Source organism: Neomonachus schauinslandi, chromosome 15 (assembly GCF_002201575.2).
Source record: "Neomonachus schauinslandi chromosome 15, ASM220157v2, whole genome shotgun sequence".
Taxonomy (NCBI): domain Eukaryota; kingdom Metazoa; phylum Chordata; class Mammalia; order Carnivora; family Phocidae; genus Neomonachus; species Neomonachus schauinslandi.
In genome coordinates, this window is record NC_058417.1 from 41,432,958 (window position 1) to 41,447,032 (window position 14,075).

At 51.5% G+C, this 14,075-nt stretch overlaps 1 protein-coding gene across 1 annotated transcript; it reads right to left on the reverse strand.

The window, feature by feature from the left end:
* Positions 1 to 3,440, reverse strand: TMEM101 (transmembrane protein 101). Its single transcript, XM_021681780.1, has 4 exons — positions 3,291 to 3,440; positions 2,807 to 2,987; positions 1,797 to 1,943; positions 1 to 1,014 (listed from the first exon to the last, which is right to left on the reverse strand). The coding sequence occupies exons 1-4, from the start codon at positions 3,425 to 3,427 to the stop codon at positions 706 to 708; spliced, it is 774 nt and encodes a 257-aa protein (XP_021537455.1). The 5' UTR covers positions 3,428 to 3,440; the 3' UTR covers positions 1 to 705.
* Positions 3,441 to 14,075: the final 10,635 nt, after the last annotated feature.

The following is a 14,075-nucleotide window of genomic DNA, read 5'->3' on the forward strand; positions in this document are numbered from 1 at the left end:
AAATGTTTATTTTTGGAGGACTGTGTGGTCTGGTGTTTGGGAGGGCACTCACCCCAACCAGGCCAACATAGAGCCGGAAACAGAAGGCAGGAGACGGGACGCTGGCCACTGCCTACCCTACCCCTGCACACCCCAGACTGGGGCCTGCTCTGCTTTCAAGGTGTGGCGACAGCTAGTGCTGCTTCTGCCCCCGGGATACCCTGAGAACTCACGTGACTTCTGCGGTGCCCGGCCTCTCGGCTCCTCCTGGCCCAATCCCCGCGTCAACACACATACTCACTCTCAGTCTCCAAAAAACACTATAGAGCCTAGCTGCACTTGCCAGGCTCAAAAAGGAATCTTTCACATTTGCTCACTTCCGGTTCCTGGTCTTCCTTTCTCTGTCTCCCACTCTCAGTACCCCCACCCGAGCCCTGCCTTACTCCCTTCTCTGAGACAGGAGACCCAGGGAGCAGTTGGCCTCAGGTCTCCTACTAACGAACAGGAAAAACCCCTGTAAGGCATCATCATCAGGGCTCCCACCCCCCAAGGGCCCGAGCCCAGGCACCGGGGAAGAGACCTGCCTCTTACCAACACATATACACACACAGCAAAGAACCAAACCAACAGAGCAGAAAGCATAAAGAAACAACTGGGCCAGCAAGGAGGAAGGCAGGGTGGCCCTCGGTGGCTCCCTGTGCCCATCTCGGCCTCTTGCCGTGCCACTCAGCCATCAGTGGCCAGGATGACGGCAGCCCCGAAGATGCCCACACTCTCTCCAAGGAGCTTCATCTGGTTCCAGAACTCAACGCGCCGTGTGTTGTGCCAGTAGGCAACATTGCCATCAATGAGCAGCATGACTGGGGGCAGCAGTATGGCCAGGATCTGGGCAGCCAGGGTCACGTAGTAGCCTGACAGGAAGGCCAGGGCCAGGACGCCATACAGCACGAAGAACAGCTGGATCATGAGCTCCCCTCCCGGGAGATGGTTCAGATAGGCCAGCCGGTCCTCCTTGCTGTGCTGCAGTGAGTAGGCCTAAAGACACACCATCCTCTAAGTCTCTCTGGCGGGCTGAGGAGCCTGTCTGGGGACAGCTGCCCCTGAGATGGCACCTGCAAGTCCGCCTCTGCAAGGTGGGCTTCTGACTCCCAGCTCAGAGTTGGGGCTCTCGGAGAGGAGGGCCTGCATCTTCCCCCCCCGCCAGACTAGGGAGCTCATGCGGTTAGGGCCTGGCTCTCCTCACCTTCGGGGCTCAGGAGAGTGGAAGTGTGTGTCTCCACTGCCAGACTGGGGCTCTCACCTCTGAATACAGAGCTCTGCACATGGGATATGGTGCCCAGTAACTAAGATGAAACCAAGTGACCTGGAGCCTGTCCAGGTCCCCATCCACACTGGCTCGGCCTAGGTCCTCCAGTAGGGAGTACCGTAACTTGCTACCTTAGGCAACCCCCACCGACTCTAAGCGATAGAGCCCCATCTGGGGTCTGAACCCCACCAAACCTCTCCTTTGCCCCCTCTCTCAGTCCTCTGGGGGCTGGAGCCATGAGAGGACCAGTCCACCTTGTTCTCCTGACTCTCAGGCTTGGGACTGAATGGTCCATGCAACCTCTTCTCTCCCTGGTGGCCATAATGCTGGAAGAAGGGACTCTCAGCCAGGTCTCAGGCACTTGAAGGGCCTCTGAGGCCCAAAAGCTGGCTGGGGCAGTTCCCAGGAGGCAGACCATCAGGAACTACATGCAAGGCCTTATTCTGCCCACCTCCCTGGGTTCTACTTCACTCCCAGGCAAGCACTTCCAGCCAACAGCCCCCCAACCTACCACACAGATGAGGTAGATGCCCAGGAACACCTGGCCGGTGGACTGGAGGGAGCGGCTGCGGGGTTTCCGGCGGTAGAGCTCCCCAGCACCGCTGGCCAGCACCAGAAAGCCGCCGATGATAGCAACTGTGCGTGAGTACATACGGACCTGGACCGGGGTGAGGGGACCCCAGTCAGGAACTGCAGCCACCACGTTTCTCCTGGCTGTCCAGAGCACAGAAGTGCCCATCGCTATACATCCCATTCCATCTGATGAACACTCTTTACCATTTCCAAGTGTGGTGGGCAGGTGCAGCAGAGATAGATAATTCTTTTTATCAGAAGTGGAAACTGAGGCCCAGAGGGGTTACTAAAAATGTCCAAGGTCCTACAGAAAGTGGCAGAACCCAGACACCAAGAGTTGCCCCCTCTGCACCTCCAGGAGTACAGACTCAAATCCCAATGTTCTTTCTGCTATATAGTATAGTCTGTCCCATGAAAAAACCATTGATCCCACTGTCCGGTAGCTGTTCACACATCTGCCTCCCCGACTGGACTGACAGTCCCTGCCTTTGTCCAGGATTATCTACAAGCTTGCAGCACCTGGCACGGGTTCTGACACTTTCAGGTTTACATGCTGCACTAAATTAATTAAATTTCATAAGATCAGATGGTTGGAACCAGTACTCTCCAAGGTCCCTTTAGCCCTATAGTCTGACATTACTCAACTAATGGCTTAAAGGGTTCTGGTCTCACCTGCAATGCTAACTGTGGTGTGACCTTGGGAAAGTCTGTTTCTCATCTTCGGACCTCAGTTTTCACACTCTGAAAGGTGGTCTTGTGTGGTCTCTAAGGTCCTTTCATCCTTGCAGTCTGTAATAATCTCCACAAGCCTGGGGCTTCTGCCTTCCCAGGCTTCACACTATGCACCTGGCTAGCACCATGCATTTCCCAACTGCCGCGGGGCACAGGGCACTGGCCTCGGGCTCCCCATCCCCCTAGCGAAGTCCCGCCTTGGGCCGAGGTGCTCACCTTCAGCCAGTCCCCGTAGTGGACGTAGCCCCCGATGTAGGCGGCGTAGGTGCTAATGGCCAGCTGAAGGGCGGCCCCCAACGCGAACCAGCGCCGCTTCACTCCAAAAGACATGAAGCTGGCGCACAGCACGGCCGCCCCCAAGTCGAAGTACAAGTAGGGCACTGGGATGTCGGGCTTCCTGCGAGCCGGATAGGGGAAGAAGCAACGAGGACAGAATGAAGCGGGAGAAGGCCCTCGCGAACCCCTGAGTTCCCACAAGCTCCACTGCTCCCCTGAACCGGAGGCCCTTCTCACGGCCAGGACCCCTGCACTACGCTCGATGCCCACCTTGCCCCAGAGCAGAGCCCCTAACAAGCCCGAGGTCCTAACTCTTCCCCAGCCCAAGGGTCCCAACTTCTTCCCCACCTCACCGCACCCCCGTTCTTGGGACGGGCCGTACCGCCCCCCCCACCGCGCTCGGCGGCCGCGTGGGCCCGCTCACCGGCGCGCCTCGGCCCTCTCAGCGTACAGCATGAGCTGGCTGAAGCAGCCCCAGAAGGGGCAGCGTGTGAGCAACACCGAACCCAGCTGCATGATCAGCTGCAGCATCCACCGTCGCGAACCCATCTTCGACGCCATCTTGGGGAAGGGCAGTCCGCTGCGGCGTCACCCCCGACAGGGAGGCCGGCGCCGGGATGCGACACGCAACTTCCGGGTGTCGCGAAGCGGCGGGGGTGGGGGGTGGGGGGTATCATTTTTCCTTTCCGACGAGAAACAGTGCTCTCGCTCTCAAGTTCTGGACTGAAGAATGTGTTCCAGCTGCGGAGTTCAGCCTTTCCCTCTGCTCAGGGACTTAAGGATCCCTCCTCGTGGCTCCAAAATTGAAAACTAGACTAGAGGAAGAAACAGTGGGTTCAGGTTATCAGAACCGTGGGCGAACTAGTCTTTGCTACTAAACCTGGGCTCCAATTCTAACTCCAACCCTAACGGACTTTGGGCCTGCACTTTCTAAGACCCATTTGTAAAACGGAGAGGACATGTACCTCACAGCGTTGTTAAGAGGTTTAAATGTGGTAGTGTTGGTACCAGCTCATAGTAGGGGATAGATTAATAGTGTAAACACACACACACACAACCTCTCTATTTCTGTTTAATTTCAGAGTAAGGTGTTCTCTTGGCTAAGTCACTTGTAGAGAAGTTTGGTCTGGGTCTATCTTCCGTCTGTCCCTTGAGAGAAGAGCAAGATCTGATGTGGACACACGGGACATCTCAAATTATCCTCTCCAGCTCCAATGCTCCGGCTAACTACCATCTTTTGTTGGTTTAACTACAGCAGGCTTCAAACTGGCCTCCCTCCCCAGCTTCTGCTTTGGCCTCCTTGTTAATTCTTAGCTCCCCTATTTTATGTTTCCCTAACATCAGGTACCCTTCCTTTGAATCCCTCAGCACAATGGTAATTATATATTTTAGATTCTTTGTTAACAACCAGATTAACCCGAGACTGGGAGCTTCATGAGGGCAAGGACAGTGTCTGACTTGTTTACTATTATATCCTCGCAGCATAGTGTACTGGTTGCATTCAGGAAATACGTGCTAAATAGAGAAATGAGGGGCGCCTGGGTAGCTCAGTCATTAAGTGTCTGCCTTCGGCTCAGGTCATGATCCTAGGGTCCTGGGATCGAGCCCCGCATCAGGCTCCCTGCTCAGTGGGAAGCCTGCTTCTCCCTCTCCCACTCCCCCTGCTTGTGTTCCCTCGCTTGCTGTCTCTCTCTCTGTGTCAAATAAATAAAATCTTTAAAAAATAGAGAAATGAACAAAAGATGTTGCTACTAGGTCTCTTTCAGAGTAGGTATTCTGTAATTATTTGTTCAATAAGTGGGTAAAAGTTCTGGGCACTCCAGGATTGCCACTATCTTCCTGCAGCCCCCTACCACCCAGCAACACACAAATTCATCTTCCAATATTGAAGTTAAGACTCTACAAGCATTCCCACCAGGCTATTTAATTCAGATCTGTTTGCTTCCCGTTCCCTGGGGTGGGGAGAGGAGCCTCAAGTGAATTAAAAATTCCCACTCAGCCAGTAAAAGCTACACAAAACACCTCTCACATCCTATTTTTCATAGTCACTGGGATAAAGCCTGGGCATAACAGAAACGTGAGAGAGAGAAAGACATATCCATACAAAATCTAGGAAATGGGATTGTGTACATATATGCTGGGGTGAGGGTGCAGGAAAGGAATGTCCAGACGAAGGGAATGAGAAAAAACCTGGATTAAAGGCCATTCTGTCTACCTCCCCCACACACCAGTCACAACCACATAAGGTAAGTTTTCCACAGGCACATAGTACAGAATCAAATTTTCAATTGGCTTTATTTTGCCATCTCTTCAACCGATTCTCAATTCAAATGTGACAAGAATGCACAGCCCTCAGGAAGGAGCTAAGGTGTTGAGGAGGACCGGAACTGGGACGGTGTACGCCCATAAAATAGTTGCAGGAGCCTGGCTGGGTTGTGCCCACAGGAGCAATACCCCTACCCCATCCCACCATCCTCATAACTTTAGCAACAGCAGCGGCCAGGGACATGTGTGGGGAGGGACAGGAGACTGGGATTCATGAAGCTTCCCTTGGTACCCATCCCACCGTAATTCCCTCTGGTCTTCAGTCTCTGCCTTCTACTGCCCTAGTCCCCAGAAGGTTGTTGAGAAATACTAAGGGCCAAATCCCTTTCGAGGGTTGGGAAAGATGCTGGCATTGTGCTAGGTCAGAGAATAGGTGAGTGGGAGGGTCAGAGGCCCTGCCAGAGGAACACAGCCATTTGTCCCCCACCCCACCCCACCCCCACTCTTCCCACTCCTGCCCAGGGTGACAACTCAGCTGAAAAGACTTCTGAAGAACAGCCCTTTTTGTCGTCTACATCTCTACCTGCCGTCCACATCTCTATCTGCTCTCCCTCCCCAGTTCCTCTGGAACCCCGCCTGTGCTTGCACTCTGCCACGACCAGAGCCACCGTGACCAGCATGGTGCCCAGGATACCCCGCACAGTAGCTGTCTCAGACAGGCAGAGCCGGGCCTCCACACTGCTCAGCACCCACCCCCCCCCAACAGCTGAGGGCAGGACAAGTCAGGTTGCCCAGGTTGGCACCCACAAGTGCCACAGGTGGTCCAGGCTTCCCAAAGGCCCACTGCAGGTCGCGTCACAGTCTTGCACGCAGGTGTTATGTTATTGGCCAGCAGCAGCCACATGCCCACCATCCAGATGTCTGCAGTCACCTTGAAACTGAAGTGTGGCAACCAGTTGTCTACAAGAGAGAGGATGCCCAGCGCCAACAAGGCCGCCGAAACCTCAGCCTCCAGCTCACTGATGTCATTCCCAGCCAGAGAGGACCTCCAGGCCTGGCATGGTGGCCAGGCCACACGTAGCAGTTTCTAGCCAGCAAGAGCCAGTGTAGACAGAAGAGGCCCCCAAGCCTGGCTGTGCCCAGCTCGGTCAGCCAGTTGGGACTCAGGTCGAGCTGCTCCAGGTTCCCCAGGCCCCATAGGCTGCAGGGGTCCAGAGTGATAAGCAGCTTGTGAGAAAGATCCAGGAGGAGCACAGAGCCCAGGGTGGTGAAGAAGTCCAGGGGCAGCAGACCAGGTGGTGGTGGCTGAGGTGCAACCGCTCCAGGAACCCAGGCCCCCTAGGGCTCCTCCAGCCAGATCCCACAGGGCACTGTGAGAAAGCAACAGCACCCACAGTCCCCACAGGCCCTGGAAGGAGCCATGTGGCAGGCTGAGTGGGTGGAGGCCCCCCCAGTCCACCACGCTTCCTGCGGCTGGACAGGTAGGTGCACAGTGCTGGGAGCGCTGCCGCCAGATTCCCGAGTAAGGCCGTGGCCACTGTGAGGAAGGAGTGGCCACACCTGCCCCATCCTTGCCCCATGAGGGGCTAGGATGACAATGGCCTCAGGCCTACATCAGGCAGTCAGATACACAGACCTTCGTGCCTCACTCCTCCACCCAGGCCTCTGGGGAAGTGTGGGCGTGCTAGGGAGAGGAAAAATAGATACCATTCAGGGGTCTCACCATTTGCCATGTCCCCCAACATGGTCTTATGGACACCTCCCTCCATCTCCCATAATTTAACCTGCTACCAAGGCTCTGGCAAGAGCCGTCACAGCCCAAGACCCCAGCATTTTGATCCCTCACCCCAGCCACCTCTCATTCCCTTACGCCTATTAGGATGAAAAGCAATCAGGGAAGGGGCACCTGGGTGGCTCAGTCGTTAAGCGTCTGCCTTCGGCTCAGGTCATGATCCCGGGGTCCTGGGATCGAGCCCCACATCGGGCTCCCTGCTCCGCGGGAAGCCTGCTTCTCCCTCTCCCGCTCCCCCTGCTTGTGTTCCCTCTCTCACGGTGTCTCTCTCTGTCAAATAAATAAATAAAATCTTAAAAAAAAAAAAAAAAGACAAAAGAAAAGCAATCAGGGAAGATGGTCTTTTAAACCCCAGCACCCCCTCTTTCCTCTCACTCCGTACCCATCCCCACTTATTTCCCACACAGCCCAGGAGCAACTCTGCCTTCTCCTGCCCCTAAACACTCCCTGGGTCACTCAACCAACCAACATTTGCAGAGTCCCTGTTCTGCAAGAGGACACAACCTTGACTAGATCCTGGCCTAATCTGGCCACTGAGGTCAGAAGGTCAACACACTCACCTGTATTCCTGGCACCACCTGCCAACAAGCATAGCCCCAACCCAGAAATAGCAGTGAAAAGACTCTCAGCTCTAGTTACCTGCCCTCCTGGCCTCCTGCCCCAAGAGATCAGCTCTTAGGGAAGCCATAGCACTGAGGGTAGGGATGGGGGCGAGGGTGGGTGGGACAGGCTGAGGACATCTCCAAGGCCTTGTGGCCATAATTATAACCAGGGGAGCAGGATCCTGCCCTGCCTTTCTAAGAACACCACTCCTCACTCCTCACACCATGGCCCTCTCCCTTTGAGCCCCACATCCTGGTCTATCACTTGTCAAGATGGCAGCCTGAGGCCCCTCGAAGGCCTCAACTCACCACACCTCACATCCACAAGTCAAAAAGGAGCCAGGTATCTTCTCTTTCATTCTATACTGCCTGTCTAAGAAATCTGCCATCATCTAGAATTCACCTAGGTCTTTTCTGAACACAAAGGAGGGAAATACTCTCTCGTTCTCACTAGGCCAAAGGTCAAAATACTCCATTCTGGCTTGTCCAGCATTGCTTTCTAAACAGAGGGGTCTGGGGACAGGGTGTCTGTACCCAGCACTTCTGCCTTGCCCTAGGAGGCCAACCAAACAAGTTTCTTTCTAGGTTCCCTAGTGTGCTCACTAGCCCCACCCAACAAACTCTTAAGAGAATCACAATGGCCATATTGAAAAGAAGGTTACCAAGGGCCAGGCATCTCATTAAAGGCTTCATTTAATCCTCAACTGAGACACTCATTTTACAGAGGAAACTAATGCTTGGCAAGGATACAGAGGCTGCCAAGTCATACTGCTCATCAGTGGCAGAGATGAAATCTGACATTACCTAGACCTGTCTGAATCCAGCCATGCTCTTAACCACAGTGTCCAAAGACTGTCCCACATGCCAGCCAAACACCTCTCAAAGAAGTTAAGGTCTACGGGTGAATCACACAGATTATCTCCAGAATGGGAAGAACAGCTGAGCCATCATCAATCAGACGTGAGCCCCTTTGAATTAGTTCAAGTGATCTGGTTGAAGAAAATTATAGTGAAAAATTTGAAAAATCATTGTCAATAATCTTTGAGGGGTGCCTGGCTAGCTCAGTCGCTGGAGCGTGTGACTCATGATCTTGGGGTTGTGAGTTCAACCCTACACTGGGTGTCGAGATTACTTAAAAAAATAAAATATCTTTTAAAAAATTATAATAATCTTTAATGGATGCCTGGGTGGCTCAGTTGGTTAAACGTCTGCCTTCAGCTCAGGTCACAATCCCAGTGTCCTGGGATCGAGTCCCACATCGGGCTCCCTGCTCAGTGGGAAGTCTGCTTCTCCCTCTCTCTCTGCCCCCTGCTCATGATCTCTCTCTCTCTCTCTCTCACACCCTTTCTCTCTCCAATAAATCTTTTTAAAAAATTTTTTTAAATTAAGAATAATCTTTGAGAAAATATTATAAACTGAAGGTTACCAGAGACTTGAGTTCATGAAAAGTTCCAATTTTCAAAAGTCAGACAAGTGTAACAACAGTTAACAAAATTCAGAAAGGTTCATTGAACACGTTGTATGAGCAGTTACCTAGAACAGAGTGACCACCAGGTGCCCCATGAGCACACCAAAAATAAGTTATACTCAAACAACTTCAATTCCCTTTGTGATAGGGTAACTAGATGACTATCATAGATAAGCATCTGGATATTAAAGTCTCTCATCACATTCCTTGGGATAATGAAAACACAGAAGACAGTTTATATAAATTGGAATTAATACAACATTGGGATGGATAACTATTATAGAATCAAGATTTTTTAAAAGCTCTTAATAGGCTGGAATAGTTGGCTGAAAAAGGCCATTTCACTGGAGAAAACAAGACAGCTCCCAGGCACATCTGTGTGCCCCTCACCGGGGGCTGCGAGGAAAGGAAACATCCTGAAGAGCAAGGACTAGCGTCCTGGAGACTTCAGCTCTAGCCACAGCTCTAGAAATGAGCTGCAGCTCAGAGGACAGAAGGACACAGTACCACATGTTTCTCAAAGCAGTGAGCTCCCCATCAATGAAAGTGTTCAAGTAGAGACAGTCTGTCGAGGATGCTGTAGAGAGGATGTTTAAACTGGAAGACAGGGGCACCTAGGTGGCTCAGCTGGTTAAGTGTAATGATTCCGGGGTCCTGGGATTAGAGCCCCGGGTTGAGCTTCCTGCTTCCCCCTCTGCCCCTCCCCCCACCCGTGCTCTCTCTCTCACTCACTTTCTCTCTCTCAAATAGATAAAATCTTTTTTTTAAAAAAAAAATTTTATTTATTTATTTGACAGAGAGAGAGAGCACAAGCAGGCAGAGTAGCAGGCAGAGGGAGAAGCAGGCTCCCCCCTGGGCAGAGTCCAAAGTGGGACTTGATCCCAGGACCCTGGGATCATGACCTGAGCCAAAGGCAGACGCTTCACCAACTGAGCCACCCAAGAGCTCCTCAGATAGATAAAATCTAAAAAAAAAAAAAAAAAAAATTATAGGCGTGCTAGGTGGCTTAGTTGTTAAGCATCTGCCTTTGACTCAGGTCATTTGATCCCAGGGTCCTGGGATCAAGTCCCATGTTGGGCTCTCTGCTCAGCAGGGAGCCTGCTTCTCCCTCTCCCACCGCCCCCCCCACCCCACTTGTGTTCCCTCTCTCGCTGTGTCTCTCTCTGTCAAATAAATAAATAAAATCCTTATTTTTTTAAAAAGATTTTATTTATTCATTTGAGATAGAGAGAGAGAGAGCATGAGCAGGGAGAGAGGCAGAGGGAGAGGGAGAAGCAGGCTCCCCGCTGAGCCAGGAGCCCGATGTGGGGCTCGATCCCAGAACCCTGGGATCATGACCTGAGTCGAAGGCAGACGCTTAACCATCTGAGCCACCCAGGTGCCCATAAATAAAATCTTTAAAAAGAAAATTATAAACTGGAACGCTGGACTATTCCCTATGAGCTGCAACATTCCTGGTATTTCTAAGTCAGGATATCTGTACTGAGCTTCTGATACCACCTGGGCCATCCCTGGCCCTGGAAGCATCCTCCATTTGCACACTGTTCACATACTGACTTCTGGCTTATCCTTCCCATAGCCAGGACACAAGGATGACAGCAGGACACTTTCAGAAAGGCCAATCTGAACAAAAACCAAAGTGTATCTGAGGCCAGCCTCCATCTGTAGGGGTGAAGGGTCCATTGCTATAATCATTCCCTTGCAGATATCCACAGCCGAATTCCCTTCTCCCTCCATAGCGCACAACCTGATGAACACCCTTGGTTGCACCCAGCTCTCCAACTTCTGCGTCTGCACCTCAGCCACTTGATGGGACTACCACAAAGTCACAAAATGGGCATCTCGTCACACCCTCAATGCACAAGTTCAGACCTCAGCAACCATGCCATTTCTCCCGTTTACTGAACCACTGGACACATACTCCTTCACCCTCACCTCCCTGTCAAATCTACGAACTCACCAGCAACTGTGCAGTCTTCTCTTCCCTTCCTCTTTATAGTGGAAGAAAGGCTCCCCCTCCCATCAGAAGCCAAAACATCTTCTGTGGCCATGGATCTCGTCTCCCATCTTCTGGAGTTCACGATGAGGTAGTAACTCCTAAACATCCAGCTCCAGCCCAGTCCTCCCTGCTGAACGCCAGGCTTGTCATCCACCTGCCCACCTGCCATCTGCTCTTCAGGGCTTCACGGGTAAGACAAACATGGCAAAATAAGAATCTCGATTTTTCCACAGACCTCTTCCTCTCTCATTGTTCGCCATCCACACGGAAGCTGCTCTCGGTTCCTCTCCCCCTCACCACCTCGGCCTCAAATCTTCTCCATCAGCAAGCCCTGTCAGTTGTGAAGTCACTCATGTCACCACCATGTCCTGCCTAGATGACCGCAACAGCCTCGGAATGCAGCGGTCTGTTTCCACCTTTGCCCCCTGACAGACTAAAGCCCTCGACAGCTTCCAACCCTCGAACTGCTCCCCACTGTGCCAAGAACAGATTCCAGTCCCTACAATGGCAACAAGGCCCTGCATGATCCGGCTCTGGCTCATGAGGCTTCAGCCACCTATCTTCTAGTAGTTCCTAAAAACCTCAAGCTCTTAGCACTCTCAACTTAGCACCTGCTGTTCCCCCTATCCAAGCACTCTTGGCTGGCACCTTGTTCAGATTTCAGCTTACACGACACCTCAAGGGACCATCCGAGAATATTCTCTGCAGAGCAGTACATGTACCTCCCCACAGTGAGCATGAGCAGCTCCTTGAAACTAGGACAGAGACCAGAATAAAGGGGGCCAGATTCGAAAAGAAGCCTCGTTAGTCCCTCCACTAAAACGAACTGTGGGAGTCAGCATAAGGGGTTAATGGAGAGGTTAGTTGAGAAGTCACTAGAAATATGCCTCACCCTCACCTTACTTTACCAGTACAGGAAGAGATTTAGTTCCCCTTTAGACTTTTCAACAAAGTTGAAAATGACAGGAAAATGGAACAGGGAGGCCACAACCCAACCAGGGTTGGTCCCAGCTGCCAAAGTATGCTCTCAAAAAACCTGAGGGAGAGCTCCGTTGCTCCCACCTGCTCTTCATCTCCCATGTGCTTTCCTGATCCCTTGTCCTCTTTCTAAGCTTAACCTTGAGATTTAAGCTCAAATCCCGCTCCATCCTGGATTGCTTTTCATCTTGACTCAGGCAACTCATCTAGTTATTAAACTTCTACCTTCAGTCATACTCAACAGCTGGGTGCTAGGGAATAATACAAAAATGAGTAAGTCATTATCCTTGCCTTGCAGCCTCAAAATCCCCCATCAGATCACTCAAGGAAAACCTAAACAATAACTATAATGCAAGTCATACATGCCGCATGACATGAGTGATACAAAAAATTCTAGGAATCGCTTTCCACTTTGTCGAGGATGGCTTCACAGGTGGCTTTGAAGCAAGGCATTATAGGATAAGACAGACAAGATAAAATAAGATAGGCTGGGAGTAATCTGAGAGATCACCTAGCCCCATACCACTTCTATGTAAGGATTCTAAGATGCTAAGATTAGAGTGCACTTCGTGAGTTGGGGATGAGGCAACCAGTTGGCAAGTTTCATCTGACATTGTGAAGTACATGGCATTGTCAGAAGTGCAAGGGGTGGGGAGAAAGAAATGTTTTAGAATCTAGAGGATATGAAAGATGTTAGCAATCGGGGGTGGAAGCAAGATACGTTTGCCTTATTTTCTAGCTTTCTCTAATGAGCCATGTAAGGCTTTTATAATAAAAAAGAACAAACTCGTTTTGAAACTTTATTACGGGGCGCCTGGGTGGCTCAGTCGTTGAGTGTCTGCCTTCGGCTCAGGTCATGATCCCAGGGTTCTGGGATCGAGCCCCGCATCGGGCTCCCTGCTCAGCGGGAAGCCTGCTTCTCCCTTTCCCGCTCCCCCTGCTTATGTTCCCTCTCTCGCTGTGTCTCTGTCAAATAAAGAAATAAAATCTTTAAAAATAAAAAAAATTAAAATTAAAAACAAAAAACTTTATTACCCAGCAGCAGTCTATGACCAATGGATGCCATCCTTTTCTCCCCTGTAAGGTACCTGGTGCTATTATGTCGAACCCCTTAAGTTTAGGGAGTACACGCTGAGGATTTTAAGTTTCTCAAAGGAGAATTCTCTGGCGTGAGCAGCCTCCAGCAGTGATGAGAAAGCAAACCCACCATGTAAACAATGATCATCCTCCAACCCAGATGACCAATCCCAGTTCCCAGACCTGACCCTGCCACTCTTCCCATCTCTACTCACCCTGCACATTGCAGGTCCTAGCCTCATACATTCTCACCACCGTGTCCCCCATGTCAACAAGACAGGAGGTTCTATCCCTGTATAGGACTGAAAGATCTCTAAATCTTCCTTTACTAACTAGTAGGTCTTGTGGAAGAACAGATTGCGACACACATATTCTTAACTTCAAAAATATCAAGGAGCCTTTACCCTGAATCACTGGTTCCAAGCTGAAGCCCCTGACCGAATACTGCAGTGTCTGAGCAATTTTCAAAGCAGCAAGAAGCTCTTCACAGCACAGACTCAGTATCCGCTCACTGTGGGAATGTTACTTATACCCTACTGACAGCAGCAAACCCAAAGGCATGTGGCCACGGGGAGGGAGGTCATTGGGTGCCGGGGGGTGGAGAGGTCTGGGTGTCCTGGGGGAGAGAGACACTGCAGCGCTACTTGTACACGTGTCATCAGACATGCGAGCCCTCTGCACCACACTCTTCAATACAATAGTTCGTGTTCTTCTAATCTAGCGGGCCATTTCTGCCACTCTCCCCTGGTCTGTGTCCCATCCTACACCTGGCAAACAAGTGAGCAGCGTACATGCCATCAGTTTGGAAGTCAGAGAGTGGCATTAGCAGCCCATGGGTGGATTTAAGCCTGGGGTTTTGTTCCAGCTCTGCCACCACGGGTAGCAGTGGTTCTCAGGACAAGTCACACAGCCCTGTGGAACCCACTCTCCTTCTGTAAAAGGAGTAGTTTTCATATTATAATCAAAGGAATTCCCCACGACTGCAGGGCAGAGGTAGAGGTGAGATCTGAGAGACAGAAGGCAGGAAC

Bases quoted from the DNA above. Each gene is read 5' to 3' on its own strand.
- TMEM101 (XM_021681780.1), bottom strand. From the start codon at position 3,427: ATGGCGTCGAAGATGGGTTCGCGACGGTGGATGCTGCAGCTGATCATG. The intron at 2,988-3,290 runs GTGAGCGGGCCC...TCCGGCTCGCAG, and splicing joins GAGAGGGCCGAGGCGCGCCG to GAAGCCCGACATCCCAGTGC. The intron at 1,944-2,806 runs GTGAGCACCTCG...ACCCCGGTCCAG, and splicing joins ACTACGGGGACTGGCTGAAG to GTCCGTATGTACTCACGCAC.